This window comes from Oryctolagus cuniculus, chromosome 12 (assembly GCF_964237555.1).
Source record: "Oryctolagus cuniculus chromosome 12, mOryCun1.1, whole genome shotgun sequence".
NCBI classification, from domain to species: Eukaryota; Metazoa; Chordata; class Mammalia; order Lagomorpha; family Leporidae; genus Oryctolagus; species Oryctolagus cuniculus.
In genome coordinates this window covers 66,466,144-66,487,035 of record NC_091443.1, presented here as the reverse complement: position 1 = coordinate 66,487,035, position 20,892 = coordinate 66,466,144, and the positions used below count along the sequence as shown (strand labels likewise).

Genomic DNA, 20,892 nt, shown 5'->3' with positions numbered 1-20,892 from the left:
GGGGGGAGCCATCTTGTCCCTGTCAGTTCTGGAGTTTGTATCGTCTATGCCAGTGTAGTCTCATTGTCTGGCGCTGTTTTTTTTTTTTTTTTTTTCTTTTTTGGTCACTGCCTCCCAGAGTGGTGCTGGCCTGCGTCCTCGGTTTCTCTGTCCTTGCCCCAGGCTCTGGTAGTGCACAGGAAAGCTGCGCAGTATTGGAGGGGACAGAATGACCTTCCGGCCCCGAGTCCCTGGTGAGTTGTTATTCCAAAGATAGTGGTTGGCTAGTCTCCATCTCTGCTGAGTGCCTCGAGCTCAGACTGCAGCACGCGGGGATGTGAGTAAAACGCAGGCACAGACCTCCCCAACTGCAAGCGATGTGACACAGTGGAATGGCTAACCTCGGGGCACTGTGGTATTTCGGGGAATTCTCACAGCGAAAGGGGGGCAATGTTTGAACCCGAGGAGAGGTTGGCAGTTCCAGAACTACAGAGCCTGGGGATGGGGGAGAGAACCGAGGAGACCTGGCACTGTCTGTGCCTGACGAACGTCTTTGTGAGCAGGGTGCTGTATGTCTACCTCCCATTCCTCCCCAGGTCTCCCCTGTCCGCTCGCAAAACAGAGGCTTCCAGGATACTGAATCGTCCTGCCTGTGTACGCACTGGACAGATGGCCTGTCTTTCACCCTAAGAGTTCCAGCAGCACTCGTCTTCGGTTTGTTGCTTTGTCTTCCACGTCTGAAATGGTACAGGGTAGAAGGCAGCACGCACCTGAGTCAGCAAGGCTGCCCGTGAGCCACGTCCAGATTGGGCGGTGTCTGCATGTTAAGTACCTCACAGCTGTCTCGGTTCCCATCATGGGACTGGTGTTAGAGCAAAATGGCCAGTCATTCTGTAACCAATCTAGAAAATCGTTTTTGTAGCAGAGAGGGGGAGTTAGGAGTATTGGCGGAACATCAGGGGGTGGAGGCGCCTCACCCCATATGACACAAGGCAGTGTTCCACACTTTTCTCCTGCCTCCCTCCCCCCAGTCTGCAGATATGAATCTGGAAAAGAGCATGGACAAATGTGCAGGCCTCCTCTTTTGCAATGAGAAAAGAGTGCTGTGAGAAGACAGAGCCAGAGAGAGGTTGTGGAGAGAGGTAGGGGACAGTCTCCATAGCAACCATGGAGATGAAGCCTTTAGCACAGAGTCTCAGTATAAGGGTCAGCAGGAGTTAACCATGAGCTGTGCTTTCATCAGGTCCAACAAAGAGGTTAGACAATAGCTCTGAGTGATGTTGGGAAAGATCGTGATCAGATGGAAGGGGCAAACAGTCAGGCTTATGGTCTCAGGCCTGTTAGGATTGGGTTTTATTAATTACAGCTGCAAACACAAACTATGATAGTATGAAAGCTGCATTTGTGTGCCGGATGAATATTCAGAAAACTCTTTGCCAAAGGTAAACAATGTTGCAGAAAGATGAGCCATGGGCATCTCTTAATTATCGCTCCTTTCCTATTAACATCCCAGCCATTGGGTGGTTCCTGTATCATACTATGAGAAAATACTTTTAGATGTCAATTTGCACGGAGCACTATGCAAGATGCTCCAAAACAAACAGTGTGGAGTGCTGGTATCTTTGCTCCAGAATTTTATGTCCAAAGGCAGAAATCATTGATGCACATATGTGTAAAACAGAGCAGAATAACAAATTAAGAAACTACACATGTGAATTGAAAACCATATCTTAATGTCTTAAGCTTTTACTTATTTTGTGTTTACCTATAGTGTGCTATGGCAGAAGCCTAGTGGAAAAGGATGTTATTCAAAAGCTTGTCCAGGGGTTTACTGGGGACCTGTGATGTGTATGAATAAGAGGTAGGTGTAGTTCTTTGTGGTGGCTATGGAGCCCACTGTAGTGTATCATTTAACTATTGACCCCTCCTGCAGGTATGACCTTTTGGGAGCTCACTACTGCTTAATAATCTTGTAAAGCAAGCATTGGTGGATACTGAAATGGGCACAAGGCAGAAAGAAGAAAGGTATAATACCTTTTAAGTGCTTTGAAAGGTATTATGGCCTAGGCTAAGTTTGTTTAGCTAAGTTTAAATCGGGGACATTTCAGTCTCCAGACCTTTATCATTTTGTAATGTATAGTGATCAATTCCCAACAGGTAAATTAAGCACAATCTTAATCAAATGAGAGGGGCATCTCTAGTTTTTTTCTGAAAATAATTTCATATTTGATATTTAATATGAAGTATTAAAGTTGTCCTTATGATGAAAAGAGAGCTTCATTGCAATTAATTATACTCATTTTGAATTATGTGTGTGTTGGGGTAGGGGAAGAGAGCCTCATAAACCTTTCAAGCTGCTTTAGGTCTCCCTAACATCTAAGCCAGCTCTGATAATTCACAAAGAAAAGATGCTTGGGGAAAACAAGACGAGAGGTGTCTATAGGTACTGACGTGTAGTAGGTTAAGCTGCTCGTGGGATGATTACATCCCACATTGAGTCCCAGTTCAAGTCCAGGCTCCTCTGCTTCCAATCCAGCTTCCGGCTAATGCATCTGAGGCAGCTGATAATGGCCCAAGTACTTGGGTCCCTGCCACCCACATAGGGGACCCAGATGGAGTTCTTGGCTCCTGGGTTTGGCCTGGCCCAGCCCTGGCCAAATATTGTGAATATTTGAAAAGTGAACCAGCAGATGAAAGATATCTCTCTCCATCTCTGTCTCTCTGTCTCTGTCTCTTTCTCCCTCTCTGTATCAGTATGCCTTTCAAATATATAAATAAATTTTTAAAAAGAAAAAAATTCCAGTTCCTCTCTTAATTCTAACCCAATGAATTTCTTCAGTTTTCCTGGGAGTTGAAGCTCATTTTGCGGAACCCTAGCCTGCTCTGCTAGATTGTATGGTCTTTTTTCTTTTTTTTAAAGATTTATTTTACTTATTTTAAAGAGAGAGTTACAGAAAGAGGTAGAGCCAGAGATAGAGAGAGGTTTTCCATCTGCTGGTTCACTCCCCAAATGACTGCAACAGCCAGAGCTGAGCTGAGCTGAGCTGAAGCCAAGAGCCAGGAGCTTCTTTTGGAGTCTCCCACACAGGTGCAGGGGCCCAACTCTTGGGCCATCTTCTACTGCTTTCCCAGGCCATAGCAGAGAGCTGGATCAAAAGTGGAGCAGCTGGGACTTGAACCCATTTGACTTAACCCACTGCGCCACAGTGGCAGCCCCAGATTGTTCGGTCTTAACCAAAATATCCAATGGGATGTATGTGCAGCTCCGATTTCTATCCTGTACTAAGTTCTGCCTATCAGGCATTCTTTACAGAGAGAGGGGTGTATTGGATTACAGAATTTTTGTGCCAGAGGTTCATCCTTGGCTTCTGGAGCAAATACAATGATTACAATGCATTTCAGCAGCCATTGGGTCACCTTTTCGTGTACACAGGTGGTTTATCTGTAAAAGCAGGAGGTAAAATAACCTCTAAAAAGGCATGGGGTAAAATCATCTCAGAAAAGGTTGGTCCAGCGGTGCACTCTGCATTTGTTACTGTGTCTGGCCGGAGACAAGGCTTACAACAAATGTTTTTGAATACTTTTCCTAATTATTATTTGTGTGCATTAAATGAATGGATAGAGCAAAGGTATTTCGTGTGCCTTCCCTCTGTAGAGCATTGCAAAAGGCAATGAAGAAATTTCCCCTCACTCTCCATATTATTTTATTAGTAAAAGAAAGTGATTCTAAAAAGTGAAAAAGAAATATTTATGGATACTGTCTTCTCTTATCCCTTTGATTAGCCTGTGAGGTGGTAGGAGTTTGTGACATGCATCCCTTCCATGCACACTGAAATGTACGCATGAAGCTACCTTTGTACAGAGGTCTCTAAGATTTCTCTCTTTTCTTTCTCCCCCCCCTTTCTTTCTTTCTTCCTCCTATTTTTTTGTGGTGGTAGAGCTGATGGTTGAAAAGAAAATCCAAATCTAAGCCTATAACTTAGTTTTGAGGCCATGCCTGTGTGAAAAATTAAATTTTGCATTAAAAAAATAACTGATAAAACGGAGTACTTTCCTTCAAGGAATGCTTGGATTGAAGAAACGTTGTGCCCTTTTCTTCCTTCCTTCTTTTATCCCTCCCTCCCTCCCTTTCTTCTTTTATTTGAAAGACAGAGTGTGGGGCCCTGCATCATGGCACAGCAGGTAAAGCTGCTGCCTGCAACATCACCATCCCATATGGGAGCAGGTTCATGTCCTGGCTACTCTGCTTCTGAGCCAGCTTCCTGCGAATGGCCTAGAAAATGGCCCAACTATTTGGGCCCCTGCCACTCATGTGGAACACCTGGATGAAGGCTTCTGACTTCAGCCTAGTCTGTCCCTGGCTGTTACAGACATCTGGGGAGTGGACCAGCAGATGGAAGGTTTCTTTCTCTCTGTCTCTCCCTCCCTCTCTGCGACAGGAACCCAATTACTTGAGCCATCACCACTACCTCTCAGGGTGTACATTAGATGGAATCAGGAGTAGAGAAAGAACTCAAAACCTAGGCCCTCCAAAATGGGATGCAGGCATCCCAAGCAGCCTCATCACTATGCCAAACACCTGCTCCTATGCCCCTTTCAATACCATAAATCACCCACATGTTTTTCCTTCCTTCTCAACAGTTCTTTCTCAAAGATCCTTCATAATGTGTCCAACTTCCCTTTCCAACATCACCTCGCACAAATATTGCTTAACCTTTCATCAGGCAGTCTGGGCCACTTGCCTTCCCTCAGTCATTCTTGTACTTTCTGTCAGGCTGACCCTTTTTCCTTGAAATTTTTTTGTCCTTAATTTTTATCTGGAGATCTAGCTACCTTTACCTTTCTAATTTACATTAAATGTGGAAAAGGGTAGGAAGCCAATCAGGGAACTTGTAAAAATCTGAGTGAGTGAAGATGTAGCCCAACCCAGAGTGCTGCCAGTGAAAATGCTAAGAATCTGTGGGACTCTAGGCACCCAGTATTTTAAAGGTAGAACCAACCTGATTTCCTGCCTGATCAAGTGAGTAGTAGTAAATTATCACTCCAAAGGGAAATTAAAAACGTAAAAAGAAGAAAAGTTATTTATAAGAGGAGAAAAGAAGTAGATTGTTAAGCAGCCAGGGATGGAAGGTAGACTGTTTTGAATTTATCTTGTTTTATAAATTTGACCTTGGAATCATATAAGTATATAACAAAACAAAATCACCAGGCTGACAAAGACTTTTTCTATGAAAATTCTCTTACTAAACTTCTTTTTGAATAAATGTATCTTTTCCTTTCCATTTTCCTCTCCATTTAATTTTTAAAAAGATTTATTTATTATTTATTTGAAAGAGTTACACAGAAGGAGAGGCACACACACACACACACAGAGAGAGAGAGAGAGAGAGAGAGAGAGAGAGTTCTTACATCCGCTGATTCACTCCCCAGTTGGCTGCAACGGCCGGAACTGCACCAATCTGAAGCCAGGATCCAGGAGCTTCTTCCAGGTCTCCCACGTGGGCAGGGGCCCAGTGATATGGACCATCTTCCACTGCTTTCCCAGACCAGAGAGCTGGATTGGAAGTGGAGCAGCAGGGACTTGATCCAGTGCCCGTATGGGATGCCAGCACTGAAGGCTGCAGCTTTACTTACTTGCTGCAGCACAGTGCTGGCCCCTCCCTTTTTTTTTTTTTTTTTAAGATTTATTTTATTAATTTGAAAGACAGAGATACAGAGAGAGGTAGATCCAGGGAGAGAGAGGTCTTCCGTCATTGGGTCACTCCCCAGATGACCACAATGGCCAGAGCTGAGCTGATCCAAAGCCAGGAGCCAGGAGTCTCCTCCAGGTCACCTGTGGATGAAGGGTTGCTTTCCCAGGCCACAGCAGAGAACTCGATTGGAAGAGGAGCAGCTGGGACTCAAACTAGCACTCATATGGGATGCTAGCACTGCAGGCTGGGGCTTTAACCTGCTGCACCACAGCATTGGCCCCAGCCTCCATTTAATTTTAATTTTAATTTTTTTGGTTTATTTTAGAGGCAGAGAAATAGAAAAACAGAGACACAGAGAGATGATAAACTCCCATCCACTAATTTATCCCCCAAATGCCCACAATAGCCAGGGCTGGTCCTGGGCGAGAGTCAGGATCTGGAATCTCCTACATGGATGCCAGGAACCCAGTTACATTTGCCATCACTGCTACCTCCCAGGATCTGCACTGGCAGGAAGCTGGAATCAATGGAGTCAGGTACCAAACTCAGGCACTCCAAACTTGAATGCCGGTGTCATAACCACTAAATGCCTACTCCCTTCAGAATATGTTTTTTAAAGTTCTATAAATCAACACAGACAACAACCCAGTTATTAAATGAACAACTTGAGCTTTCACTAGAGAAGTTATACAAATAACTGGTAAGAACTTGCAAAACTGTTTAACATCATTATTCCTAGGGAAATGCAAATTAAAGCCACAGTGAAATGCCATTTACCATCCACAAAATATAAATTTAAAAACCAATATCATCGAATGTTGGCAAAAATGTAAAACAAATAAAATGCTTCTATATTGCTAATGATAGTATAAAATGTTATATTACTTTTTAATTGTATTTATTTTTTATCAGGGGGTATCTCCAAGGGCTTAATTGCTCTTTTATTTCTAGACTATATACAAGCTCATTCTGTGTCATAGAGACTCAACACTGTTCAGAGTCCATGCTCTCTCACAGCAAAAGAGCATGTTATTTTTTTTTAAAGACTTATTTATTTATTTGAAAGTTGGAGTTATATAGAGAGAGGGAGATCAGACAAAGAGAGACAGAACTTCCATCCTCTGGTTTACTCCCCAGATGACCACAGTTGCCAGGATTAAGCCAGGCCGAAGCCAGGAGTCAGGAGCCAGAAGCTTCATCCAGGTCTCCCAGGTAGGTGGCAGGGGCCCAAGTACTTGGACCATCTTCTACTGCTTTTCCAGGTCATTAGCAGGGAGCTGGATCAGAGGTAGAGCATCTGGGACTGGAATAGGTGCACATATAGGATGCCAGCATGTCAAGTGGTGGCTTTGCCTGCTATACCACAATGCCACGCCAAAAATGTTCTATTGCTTTAGAAAAGTGTTTAGATGTTTTCTATAAAGTTAAACAAACATCTTCCCTAGGATCCGGCAATTCCACTCCTTGACATTTACTCAAGAGAAAGGAAAACATATGCAATTCACAAAAAGACTTGTGATGGATGTTGATAGCAACTTTGCTCACAGGTAGCCTGGAACTGAAAGCAATGCAAATTTCCCTCAGTGGGAGAATGGTTAAACAAATTTTGGTAACTTCATACAATAAAATGCTATTAGTGCTAAAAAAAAAAAACCACTACAAATGCATACATTCATTATAGATGAAAATTAAAAAATTATGCTGAACAAAAGAAACCAAGCACAGAGTTACTGTGTTAGTTGCATCTCCTGAGAAGCAAAAGCAAAGTCATAATTAGATGTACAAGAGATTTTTGGGGGGAGTGTATTAGCTTTGAAACAATTATCTCAAAATTTAGCATTTAAAAATAACAAATATTTGTTATCTCATGGAGTTTCTAAGGATCTGAATTCCAGGATCAGGTTAGTTGGGTGGTTTTAGCTTAGGGTTTCTCCTGAGGTTGCAGTCAAGGTGTTAGTTGGGGTTGCACTAATCTGGAGGATTGAGTGAGGCTGAAGGACCTGCTCACTCATGTAGTTGCTGACGGGAAGTCTCAGCTCCTCACTATGTAGCCATCTCTATGGTCTCCTTGAGTACATGACGCAACAGCTGGTTTTTTCCAAGGCAAGTTATCCGAGAGAGCAAAGAGGGATCCACTGTGCCTTTTGTCACACAGTGTTGGAAATCAGGCACCATCGCTTCTGTCTTGGTCTGTTTATTAGAAGCAAGTCACCAAATCCAGTCCACTCTCAAGAGGAGGGAAAATGCCTCCACCTTTTGAAGGGAGTGTCAAAGAATTTGTGGATTTTTTTTTTTTTTTTTTTTTTTTGGCGGGCAGAGTGGACAGTGAGAGAGAGACAGAGAGAAAGGTCTTCCTTTGCCGTTGGTTCACCCTCCAATGGCCGCCGCGGCCGGCGCACTGCGCTGATCCGATGGCAGGAGCCAGGTGCTTCTCCTGGTCTCCCATGCAGGTGCAGGGCCCAAGCACTTGGGCCATCCTCCACTGCACTCCCGGGCCACAGCAGAGAGCTGGCCTGGAAGAGGAGCAACCGGGACAGAATCCGGCGCCCCGACCGGGACTAGAACCCGGTGTGCGGGCGCCGCAAGGGGGAGGATTAGCCTAGTGAGCCGCGGCGCCGGCCCTGTGGATATGTTTTTAAGCACCACTGGAAGGTATCAGAAAGCAAGCAGAGCCTTCGTACTAAGATGTAGGTCTAACTTCTGTGGAAGGAGGCAAGGAAGGAAGGAGAACTGCAAAGAAGTCTTGTCCTACATCATGATTCCAAGAAAGCATAGGCCAGGCTGATGACAAGTCCTCAAGCCAAAGGCCCCTGTTGGAAGAAAATTTTCCTCATCTTGCAGGAATGGGCTTGCCTTTGTAACCTGACTGTCTCAGGCATTGGCTGGGATCAGCCTGTGGGAAGAGTGGCTTTGGTGCATGTGTGACAGTAGATGTAGAGAGGCAGCAGGTGGGGCCATCAAATACACGGGGCAGGGGCGAGAGAGACAGGTGGTGTTCTGGCACACTGGATTAAGCTGCTGCTTGGGATGCCCACATCCCATTTCCGAGTGCTTGGTTCCAATCCTGGCAACTCTGCTCTTCTGATCCAGCTTTCTGCTAATGCACCTGGGAGACAATGGATGATGGCCCAAATACTTGGGTTCTTGCCACCCATGTGGGAGACTTGGCTGGAGTTCCTGGTTTTGGTCTGGCTTCACCTGACTGTTGAAGGCATTTGGGGAGAGATGGAAGATCTCTCTCTCTCTGTGTCACTTTCTGCATTTCAAATAAATAAATAAATCTTTAAAATAGATATAGATATTAAATTTTTATTTATTCATTTTAATTTTTATTTGAAAGGCAGAGGGAGAAGGAGAGAGGGAGAGAGGAAGTGAGGGAGGAAGACAGAGAGAGAGAGAGTGAGAGAGAGAGAGAGAGAGAGAGATCTTCTATCTGCCGGTTCACTCTCCAAATTCCCACAATAGATGGGACTGGACCAGGCTTTGAAGCCAGGAGCCCAGAACTCAGTCTGGGTCTTCTACATTATTGGTGGGGATCCAGATACTTGAGCCATTACCTGATGCCTCCTTTTGTTGTGTTGGAATATTCAAGATCCTTTCTACTAGCTCTTTGCAATATTGAATTAATTTTTGTCAACCATAGTTATCCTGCCATGCTATAGAATATCCAGAATTGTTCCTCCTATCCAACCGTACCTCTATACTCATTAACCATCCTTGATTCTCCACTCACCTTGCCCATGATCTGGTGGTCACTATTCTATGAGATCACCTTTTTATTGGTCCATTTTCATACTGCATGAATAAGTTTATATGAGATTCTAGAATGGGCGAAACTAATCTATAGTGACAGAAAGCAAATAAATGGTTGCCTGGGGCTGAGAATAGATTGCAAAGGGGCACAGGGGGAACTTTTTTGCGATGATGAAAATGTCCTAGATTTGATAGAAAGTAGCTACACACATTTGTTGAACTCATCAAACTCTACACTTAAAATGGGCATATTTTATTGTCATAATATAAAGTTGACCCACCAAAAAAAACATAATGAGAGATTACTTCACACTGAAAATATCAAATGTTAGTGAGACACTAGCCTGAGATGTACATGAGACACTCACATATTGCTACTGGCAGTATAAAATTATACAGCTATCTTAGAACACTGTTTGGAAGTCTCTTACAAAGTGGAACAAACACTATCCTATGATTCAGCAGTTCTACTTCTAGTTATCTACCCAAGAGAGATGAAAAAATAAGTTCACTAAAAGAATTGTTCATGAATGTTCATAGCAGCTCTATTTATAACAGTCCAAAATAACCCAAATATCCAGCCAGCAGAGAACTGATAAAACAAGTGGTGGCACATATCTACGATAGACTATGAACAGTAAAAAAGAGTGAACTACTGAAGCTTGCTGTTGCAAAATGTTATGTTGATCAAAAAAAGCAGGTCAAAAAGACTGTATTCTGCATAATTATATTTATATCAAATGGTAGAATAGGAAAACTAATCTAGGCAATTGAAATTGTAATATGATTGTCTTGGGGAGTAGGAGTTGACCAGAAGGGACCATTTTCTACTAAAATGGAGCAAGGCCCCTCATAAAAAACATTTGATTTCAGGTCTAGGGCAGGAAATACGCAAGATGAACCTAGAATTTCTTATTATAGATCAGAAAGAAAGGAAAATACCAAAGGTTACTACAATCATGTCACAAGGACTCTAGAGCTAACCTGAAGGGACTCCCACGGTCCCAAGATTGAAGAGCATGCATTTCAAAACAAACGGTAACCTCAGTAACTACCAGAACATGAACAAGAACAAATAACTCACATGTTCAGATTGAAATACAGCACCCGTGGCAAAATCTATGAGTTCATAATTACACTACACACAAAAATGTTATTGGTCATCTGGAGTATGCTAGAGAACCAACTCATTATTTTGAAAACTGGTAAATAAAGGCTAAGAAGCAAGCATTTGTCCTGCTTTTCTTTAAGTCATCAAGTATTTGATGAGACTATTCTTCATTGAATCTCAGCTAATAAATGAAGATAGTAAGTTAAAATCATAATATCACCATTCTGCAGGTCCTACTGAAATAATGCATCTATGTAATAATTATCAGTGACTATACTATCAAGTTAGAAAGGTGGCAACATTCGAACCTATTAGTCCATTTTAACAAAATAAAAATACAATCAGCCAGATGTATGTGTCAGCTGATCAGCTGCAATAGAAAGTATCCAATACCGGGGTAGGCGCTGTGGCATAGTGGGTAAATCTGCCACCTGCAGTGTTGGCATACCTTATGGGTGGCAGTTCAAGTGCTAGCTGCTCCACTTCTGATCCAGCTCTCTGTTATGGCCTGGGAAAGCAGTAGAAGATGACCCAAGTCCTTGGGCCCCTGCACTCACATGGGAGACCCGGAAGAAGCTCCTGGCTCCCAGCTTTGGATCAGCCCAGCTCTGGCCGTTGTGGCCATCTGGGGAATGAACCAGTGATGGAAGATCTCTCTCTCTCTCTCTCTCTCTCTGCCTCTCTTTCTCTCTCTGTGTAACTCTGACTTTCAAATAAATAAATCTTTAAGAAAAAAAATAAATTAGAAGACTGGAGTGGGCATTTCACCTAGCAGTTAAGAAGCCCACATTCTACACTGGAGTACCTGGGTTTGAATGTCATGGCAGCAGTGGTAGCTGAAGTTATTGAGCTCTTGCCACTCATATGGAGACTTGGATTGAGTTCCTGGCTCCTAGCTTTTGCTTCTTGCTGAGTGTTGTTGTGGGCATTTGGGGAGTGAACCAGTGGATAGGAGTCTTCTGTTTTCTCTTTCTCTTCTTATTAAATAGTAATAATAAAAAAAGGAAATTACCACTAATATTTGTGAGTGTATTAATGATGTTCCTATCTTTAAAATCTTTTCAATATTTCTTTTAAAAATTATTTATTTTCATTTTATTTGAAAGGGGGAGAGAGAGAGAGAGAGAGAGCGAGCAAGCGAGTGAGCCTGGGCTGGGCCAGGCTGAAGCCAGGAGTCCAGAACTACACAATAGTCTCCCACAAGTACTTGAACCATCACCTGCTGCCTCACAGGGTGTGCATTAGTACAGGGTGTGCATGGGAGGTGCTACTTGAACCCAGGCACTCTGATATTGGATGTGGGTGTCCCAAGCAGCATCTTAAGCATTATGCCAAATGCCCACCCCAGGAAGGAAATTCTGATACATACTACAGTATGGTGTTGTGTTAAGGGAAATAAGCCAGACAGATTCCACTTGCCTGAGGTACCTAGAGCAGGCAAATTCACAAAGAAAGTAGAATATCGGTTTCCAGGGGCTGGTGTGGAGGTGGGGAGGAGGAGAATGCAGAGTTAGTGTTTAATGGAAATAGTTTTAGTTTGAGATGATGAAAATGTTCTGGAGACGGGTGATGGTGATGTTTGCACAGCAGTGTGAATGCACTTAATAGCCACTTAACTGTACCCTTAAACATGTTTAAAATGATAAATTTTATGTATCTGTATTTTACCACAATAGAAAAATTATTGGATCAGTGTGGCAAAATGTGAACAATGTGTGAAGCTAGGTGGAGGGTTTATGAGATCATTATCATAGTTTTTGCAACTTTTCTGTTGCTCTGAAATCTTTTCAAAATAACAAGCTGATTTAATTGACAGGAGGAAGTTCTGTAGAGATCAGATGGACACCAGTTGGGTGGGATTGCTCCCGCTGCAGGGGTCACAGGCGTCCACAGGTGCGTCCGCCTAGAGCTTTAGCGGGTCACCACATCACAGGCAACTACTGAACACCTTAGGCAATTTTGCTTTCACATTTATCGTATCTTTGTTAAGTCCTTCATAAGGATGTGGAGTTGACAACTTTTCTGTTTTAGTCACAATATCCCCCTTTCTTTTTATTTTTTTAAAGATTTATTTATTTATTTATTTATTTGAAAGGCAGAGTTAAAGAGAGAGAGGGAGAGAGAGAGAAAGAGATCTTTCACTCACTGGTCCATCTCCAAATAGCTGCAATGACCAGGACTGGGCCATGCCAAAGGCAGGAGGCCTGGTACACCATCTGGAACTCCCGTGTGGGTTGTGGGGGCCCAAGCACTCGGGCCATCTTCTGTTGCTTTCCCAGGTGCATTAGCAGGGAGCTGGATCAGAAATGGAGCAGACAGGACTTGAACTGGATACCACATGGGATTGCAGGTGGTGACTCAAACAGCTATACCACTCGCCCTATTTTTGCTGGAGACCCTCCCTTGCAGCCTTGGATGTTATCTCCTTGAATTTTTTTCTTTCTGTTGCTCCTTTTGTTTTTGCTTGAAAGCTTTCTCTTCCTCATCTATCTCCTTGGTCTGCTTCTTGTGCTGTTTCAGGGACCTCTTGCCACAATGTGGCTGGACATGGTGCTCTCTCTCCTTTCCCTAGACCTTGCCACTGGAAACAGACACATTATCTTAACTATGGTGAATTTCAGAACCAATAGGAATACCCACATTCAGGATTTCAATAGAAATACATTCTAAAATGAAAAAGAAAAAAAAAAAACCTTTTAGGGCTGGTGCTGTAGTGCAGTGGGTTAAACCGCTGCTTGCAGCTCCAGCATGCCATATGGGCACCAGTTCAAGTCCCAAGTCCCAGCTGCTCTACTTCCAATCTAGCTCCCTGTAATGCACCTGGGAAAACAGTGGAAGATGGCTCAAGTGCTTGGGCCCCTGCACCCACGTGAGAGACCAGGAAGAAACTCTTGCCACCTAGTTTCAGATAGGCCCGGCTCCAGCTATCAAGGCCATTTGGGGAGTGAACCAGCAGATGGAAGATCTCTATCTGCCTCAACCCTCTTTCTATAACTCTTCCAAATAAATGGAAAAAAAAAAAAAAGAAAAAGCTTTTAAACAATTTTTTTGCAGTTTACCATTGCCTTTTTTCCATCGAGTCCACATTAAACCTCAGCAGCGTTCAAACTTTGACTCTTTCTTATTAGCTGAATCTTTGTGCAGATTGTTTCATCTCTCTACGCCTTAGTTTGTTCCTCTGAGGCCTCACAGACTTAGAAGGCTATACGATGAGTCAATGAATATAAAACCGCACGGTACCTACCGCATGATTAAAATGTAATACACCTCATTAGTTTTATCATTGCTATATGCCTGAATATGATTATATAGGTCCAAGAGCAACAGAAGGCAGCATTGGGGTCAGAATCAACTAGATTATAAGGCAGCACATAATATGTTAATATTCCTTCTTAAAAGTGGTATAGAATTATTTTCCTATCCTTGAATTCAGTACTTGTTAGATCCTCAGTTAGGATTCTTTACCACTGAAATCCAAAACTGAGTTTCTAGAGAAAAATCATGAATAAATTTAAGGGTTGCTGAATAGTAGGGAGGAGTAAACTGGCTGGGGTTCATTTGTTCAGAGAAAAGTTTATGAGCAGACTTCAGAGAAAGACAAATGGAGTAACATTTTGTGAAGTAGTAATTAAGTAGTACTTTGTTGTTTGATCAATTGAAATTTGTTCTGGAATTATAGGACCAAAAGAAATAATCCCAAGTTAATGAGAACTTATCTAGGTTTTAAAGATATCAGTTAAAAACAATAGGAGAGGAAATGGCTTTAAGCTGTAAAATAAAGGATTTAGATTAAATGATTAGAAGAAAAATTTCTGACAATGAGGTGTGTTAAAACTTTTAAAGCAGATTAACATAGGGTCCTCCAGGATTTTCTTCTCTGACATTTTCGAGGTAAATTAGATATCTCTGTGAGGTGGCTTAGACCAAGATATACCTGTGATAGGTAGATGTACTGATAGTCCTTTTGGTCCTATGCAGTCTAGCAGTCAGTAAAAGTCATAGGCTCACCTCACCCCAATCAGTCACAGCCTCAGTGGGTGACCTTTCTGCCATATTTTCTGATCTTTCCGTATGATTTAATGATTATTTTAATCATCACACTGCCTAACAAGGAATTTACAATGTTTCTTCCCAGTTGTTTTATTTAGTAATGGAAATGGCTCATGTTCATTGATTTATTTTTAGTCATGTTTATTTAGGTTTAATTCGCCCTTTTTAGTTTTAGGAGTTTTGACAAACATACAATTATGTGTCAAGTAGTCAAGAAGACCTGTTTATGTTTTCCTTGGAGAGGTAGAAATTTGACAGCAGCTTGGAGAAGAAGAGCAAAACAACAGTGACTTTGGAGGGATTTTTCTGGGACTCAAGGTCACAATTTGCCCACAACAGGCCTGGGTGTGTCCTCTGGAACTGAGTTCACGTTGTGTCCCCAGTGTCGTCAACATTGATCTGACCTCATCCTTTTGGGATTACATTTATTTGGTCACTGCGGTTCTGTAGCATTAGCAGTGAAGAAAGAGAAGAATCAATTAGAAACAATTTTAAGATTAAGAAGTGAGATGTGTCTCTGTGTGGTTTATTTCATTTTTGCTCTGCTAATAAAGCCTTCTAGGGACCCTAATTATATTCTAGCTATGACAGTAATAGATTCTAGGTTTTTCAGAACAATTTCATTTCAGAGTCAGTCGTTTTGTTCCTTTAAGTAACACATCTTCAGAAAACATGCTTTAACTTTTGGTTAGAAAAATATGATCACTGTGATTTATAGCAGCAGAGAAAATTAGTTGGTTGGAAGTGTCACTTCAGTGTAGCCTATTTCAAGTGCTTTATGGGGGCATTTACAGAAATGGAGAATTACAGTTGGGCTGTGCCTACGTAATTTTTAGCCTGAGGTAAAGGGAGAAAACTTCCTCCTATTGAATGCCTACTATGTTATATGCTTGGCATTTTGCTAGGTGGTTTCCCTGACAGCTGCTCTAGCTAGAATTCTGTTACAGATTGAGCTTCCAGTTAAGTAAAAAACAAAACAAAAAACCACAAACAACAACAAAAACCCAAACATGTATGCTTCACGGGCATAGTTCATTAATACTTGTCCCAGCTGCTATACTTTCTACAAGACCCTGGCATCACAATGAGGATAATTGAATCCCAGGGCTTTGAGGTCATCAAGTTAGAAGGGGTGGCAGCTGTTCTTTCCACGGCAGAGTTGGAGAAGCACAGTGCTCCGTTCTCTCCATGGGAGGTGCAAAGAACGTGTCTGGAGCTGTCGTCTCCACAGGCTTCAATTCCCTAAAAGACAAGGGCAACGATAAACAAACGTGAAGCTTGCAATACGTTCAAGAGTGGGAAAGGGCAGGGGAAGGAATATGGCTTACTGGGGCCCTTAGACAATGTGGGGGTGGGGGAGGGGGGAGAAGAAGAACGGACGAACCAGCAGGGTTGTAAGGTGAGGCCCCTGAATTCAGGTGGAGATTCACAAGAGGAATCCTGATTGACACAGGCTACTCCCTAAGAGTCTTCTCGTCCTCCTCCGTGTCACCGGCTCTGAAGTACTAGGCACCCTCACTCGGGTTCGGCTGTGCCCTTTTATTAGAAAGCCGGGAAACTCTCCTTTTCCACAGAAGAGGCTCGAAGGTGTCTGAACGATAGAAAGCAGGTAGAGATTCTCAAATGTCTGAGCTGTGGCAAATACAATCGTCTTGGAGGGAGGGGAATATTTTTCACGCCCTCTCAAGGTCCCTTCGGTTCAAGGATACTGTCATTCTCCGGCTGCACTAGGGGGAGGGCCTGCACCGTCCATGCTGCCATGGAAACGCGCCGCCGTGTTCCTTTTTCTTACGTGGGGCGGGGCACTCCGTCTCAGCCACCTATCATCCGCAGGATTCCCTGAGTGGCGGCCAGCAGCAGCGAATGGGCGGTCCGACACTGCGTGACGCGACGGGAAAAGGGGGAGTTCGCGGCCGGTGGCGGCGGTGGAGACAGCGGCGACCTGGGGATCGAGCTGGAGGGACCTGGGGAGCGTGCAGAGACCTCTAGCTCGAGCGCAGGGGATCTCCCGCCGGGATGCCTGGTATTGCTTGGAGAAAAATGGGGTCGCAGTTGGCTCTGCAGGCTCGGGTTTCGGGTCTGAGGGGATGGCTGACCGGAGGGGGCGGGGTGGCAAGCATGGCGGCGGTGACGGGGAAGGGGCTGGAGGGCCCTGAGGAGGGGGTGGGGAAGCAGTAGCGAGGAAGGCCCGGTGGTCGTGAGGAAGCGTGAAGGGCGGTGGGCGTTCTGGCGAGCAGAGATTACAAAGCAGCTTTTTGTAGGTAGTAGAGGCGCCAGGAGGACGTGGGGAGAGTTGTGGGGGGATGGAAAAAGGGGCGGGGAGAGGAGAGGTTAGGAAGGAGGCGTAAGGGTGTCTACGGGAAGGTGATGAAAGAGCGAGCGAGGGGACAGGTGGGCTTATTGTAAATAACCAGGAAGCGGCGGTTTGGGGGGAAGACAGGAGAATGCTCGCAGCGATTAGACCTGCCCTGGTACCCTTTTCCAGCTCCTGTACTTCCGCCCCATTATTAGGCTCAGACTGCGTGAGGAAGGCGAGTGGGTTACACAGAACTGATCTTTTGTTATTCCATTCCAGGGGAGCAGATGGACCCTACTGGAAGTCAGTTGGATTCAGATTTCTCTCAGCAAGATACTCCTTGCCTGATAATTGAAGATTCTCAGCCCGAAAGCCAGGTTCTAGAAGATGATTCTGGTTCTCACTTCAGTATGCTGTCTAGACACCTTCCTAACCTACAGACGCACAAAGAGAACCCAGTGTTGGTGAGTGGTACCTTGTTTGAAAATGAGCAGTTTGTTTGTTTTCTAGTGTAGAACAGCAAATGCATTTTCAGTGTCACTATCTTTTGGATCAAATTAGTTAGAAAAATGAAATCAATCATACTTTTTGCAAAAAAAGTTTGCCGTATTATTATGGAGTATTTAATATGTGGTGAGCATACTGTGTACCTGTATTTTCTAGGATGTAGTATCCAATCCTGAACAGACAGCTGGAGAAGAGCCAAGAGACACTAACAGTGGGTTCACTGGACATGTGAAGGAAAACAAGGCTGCAGGTGAGGTGATAAAGCTGTAAGTCCCCTTTGAGTGTTTAGGCACTGTTGTTTGAGCTGGGTGGATTTAAACATGTGGTTGTTGTGAACGCATGTAAGGAAATCTAGTAAGGAGGTGCATCTGGTCATTCTAGTAACTCAAAAATTAATGTTGTAATATAGTTGGTTGGGTTGGTAATATCTTTATTCCTGAATTTTTATTAAGTTTGGTAGTAAATGCCTTTGGGTTTTTTTTTTTTTTTTTCTAGATTCTACAGATTCTCCTCATTTGGACACATGTGGTTCCATCAGTCAGGTCATTGAGCAGTTACCTCAGCCCAACAGGACAAGCAGGTATACTAATGTTTTAAGGAATTTAAATTTATTAAGGGATCAGTTTTCTTACGTGTACCTGCTGCCTTAACCCAAGGGATTAATCTTCTTTTTGTGGATTAGGGAATGAGTCTTGAGGATGGTATTAGATAGTATTATATTAGTATTAGAAACTGTTTTGTGAGAGTGATGTCATTGTTTTATAATTACATTATTAAACTCTGGTCTATATTATGCAAGTGAAGCACAATAAACATTCCTATTCTCAGTATAGATAAAAAAATTAGAAAATCTTATCCAAAAGATTTAGGTATAATATCAAGAACTATAGGGTGTGCTTTCCAACTGCCAGCCAGAACACCTTAACAATTTTTTTTTGAAGATTTATTTCTTTATTTGAAAGTCAGAGTTACACACAGAGAGAAGGAGAGGCAGAGAGAAAGAGAGAGAGGTCTTCCATCCACTGGTTCACTCCCCAGTTGGCTGCAACAGCTGGAGCTGCGTCGATCTGAAGCCAGAACCCTGGAGCTTCTTCCAGGTCTCCCACGTGGGTGCAGAGGCCCAAGGACTTGGGCCATTTTCTACTGCTTTCCCAGGCCATAGCAGAGAGCTGGATCGGAAATGGAGCAGCTGGGACTCGAACCAGTGCCCATATGGGATGCTGGCACTGCAGGCGGTGGTTTGACCTGCTAAGCCACAGCACTGGCCCCTCACCAATTTTAGATCCAGAATGTTCAATTCATACTCTAGGCAACTTTGAGTTTTTATTTGTTTATTTTTTTTAAAGATTTTATTTGTTTACTTGAAAGAGTTAGGTGGAGGTAGAGGGGGTGCTTCCATCCATTGGTTCACTCCCCAGATAGTCTCAAAGGCCAGAGCTGCACCTATCCAAAGCCAGGAGCCAGAAGCTTCCTCGGGTTCTCGCACGTGGGTGCAGGGGCTCAAGGACTTTGGCCATCTTCTGCTGCCTTCCCAGGCGATAGCAGAGAGTTGGATTGGAAGTGGAGTAGCCGGGACTCAAACTGGCACCCATATGGGATGCTTGCACTGCAGGTAGAGGCTTTACCTGTTACACCACAGTGCTGGCCCCTGTCATTTCTTATGTATATCTTTATGGTGTATGCCTTCTGAGTCCATCCTCTGTGTTAGGCCCTGTATTGGACATTTCACATAGAGTCTCATTAATTTCTGTACTTAAAGCAACTGTATAATGAAGACATTAATTCTGTTATATAGAAATGCAGCTTATGGGCAAAGAAGTTAAATAACTTGCTGTGGAATACTGATAAGTGACAGAATTGGGTTTTGCATCTGGTCCTTCTGACATGAAGGACTCTCTTGTTTTTTAACTATTCAATGTTTCTCAATATTCTTTAATTCTGTTAAAGTGAAAGAAGAACATAGACAACTTCAGGAGTCTTGGGGTGTTGAGGTATAAAGTAGAACTAGTCAGAGAGAGAGAGTGGGTAGCTTGAGATGGGTTAAAGACTATTGTTTTATTTTAAAAATAAATGCTGGGGTCATACTATGGTATGGCAGGTTAAGTTGCTTGCAATACATCCTAGTGTGGGTTCAAGTTCCAGCCGTTCTGCTTCCAGTGCAGCTCATTGCTAATGCACCTGCGAAAACAGTGGAGAATGTCCCAAGTACTTGGACCCCTGCCACCCACGTGGCAGACCTGTTGAAGCTCCTGGCTTTGGCCTGGCCCAGCCTGGGATGTTGTGACCATTTGGGAAGTGAACCAGGATGTGGAAGATCTCTGTTTCTCTTTCTGTGTTGTTTTGTCTTTCAAATAAATAAGTAAATCTTATAAAAAATGCTTTACAATTTTAAAATTAATTAATTTCATAGAGAGATAAAGATAGAACGAGCTCTCACCTATTGGTTCACTCCCCAAATTCCAAGAACTGGAAGGCAATCCAGGTCTCCCAAGTGGGTGACAAGAACTCAATTATTTTAGTTATTGCTGCCTCCCAGGGTATGCATTTGCAGGAAGCTGGAGTCCGGAGCTGAAATTGGGAATTGAACCCACTTACTCCAGTGTGAGACTGAATACCTGGTTTCTAAATGCTTTTTTGGATTATGTTTTATTTTATATTCTGCATTTGTTTGTGTGTAAGTTTTGCCCCTTAAATTACCAAATAAAATTTGATGTTTTACAATAATCCTGAAACCAGTGGGCTCATTTTGGCCTGCAAGATGGATTAGTCTCATACAGGTGACAAAATATGAGGGTACTTCAGAAAGTTTGTTCAAAAATGGAATTAAGATAGGTTTATTTGGGTGCAAATTTTGAAATTGTTCATGTGAAGGAGATGCAAAAAAATCATGAAAAAATACATTTTACGAAAAAATTATGTGTATCTTTCAAAGTTACTATTGTACCACAGTAAACTTAATTTTTTTAAAGTGTTTATTTATTTATTTGAAAGAATAACAGAGAGAGAGGGAGAGACACAAAGAGATCTATGTGCTGGTTTACTCCCAGGTGATCACAGTGGCCAGCATTGCACCAGGCTGAAGCTGAGAGCCAGGAGCTTCATCCAGGTCTTGTATTTGGGTGACAGGGGCCCAAACAGTTGGGCCATCTTCCGCTGCTTTTCCCAGGCCATTAGCTGGGAGCTGGATTGGAAGTGGAGCAGTTGGGACATGAACTGGCACCCATACAGGATGCTGGTGTCACAGGAGGAGGCTTTACTCAACCACAATGCCAGCCCTAAACTATATCCTTTAATTCCATTTTCCATGAAGTTTTTGAAGTACCCTCGTATATTTCAGTTAGTTGACAGAATTTAGAAATGAAGAAATTTCTCATAAAACCTGGATTTCCGCCTTCTTACATTACTAGTCCTCATTGGCTGGAGCTGTGAATGGCAACCAGCCTCTTAGATGGCGTGTGAGTGCTGTGTTTTGCCAGAGTCCCTACAAACTCACTATTATATTT

The 20,892-nt window shown here is 43.2% G+C and overlaps 1 protein-coding gene and 1 long non-coding RNA gene across 7 annotated transcripts in view; one reads left to right on the top strand and one right to left on the bottom strand.

The window, feature by feature from the left end:
* Positions 1–20,892, top strand: part of TP53BP1 (tumor protein p53 binding protein 1) — a 109,209-nt gene continuing 88,317 nt past the window's right edge. For 4 of the 6 annotated variants that reach the window (XR_011380882.1, XM_070054091.1, XM_070054093.1 and 1 more), the window contains exons 1-6: positions 1–233; positions 576–693; positions 16,420–16,609; positions 17,162–17,346; positions 17,546–17,639; positions 17,885–17,969. Coding sequence is in view for 5 of the 6 variants with exons in the window: in XM_070054091.1 (XP_069910192.1) it covers positions 16,603–16,609; positions 17,162–17,346; positions 17,546–17,639; positions 17,885–17,969 (371 nt within the window). In the remaining variant the exon portion in view is untranslated. The remainder of the gene's footprint in view (positions 234–575; positions 694–16,419; positions 16,610–17,161; positions 17,347–17,545; positions 17,640–17,884; positions 17,970–20,892) is intronic. The other 2 variants (XM_070054092.1, XM_070054090.1) reach the window with 1 other exon arrangement.
* LOC103351119 (uncharacterized) lies at positions 15,600–16,376 on the bottom strand. The gene is made up of 2 exons (XR_518911.4): positions 15,971–16,376; positions 15,600–15,828 (listed from the first exon to the last, which is right to left on the bottom strand). It is a non-coding gene; the product is annotated as an uncharacterized lncRNA (long non-coding RNA).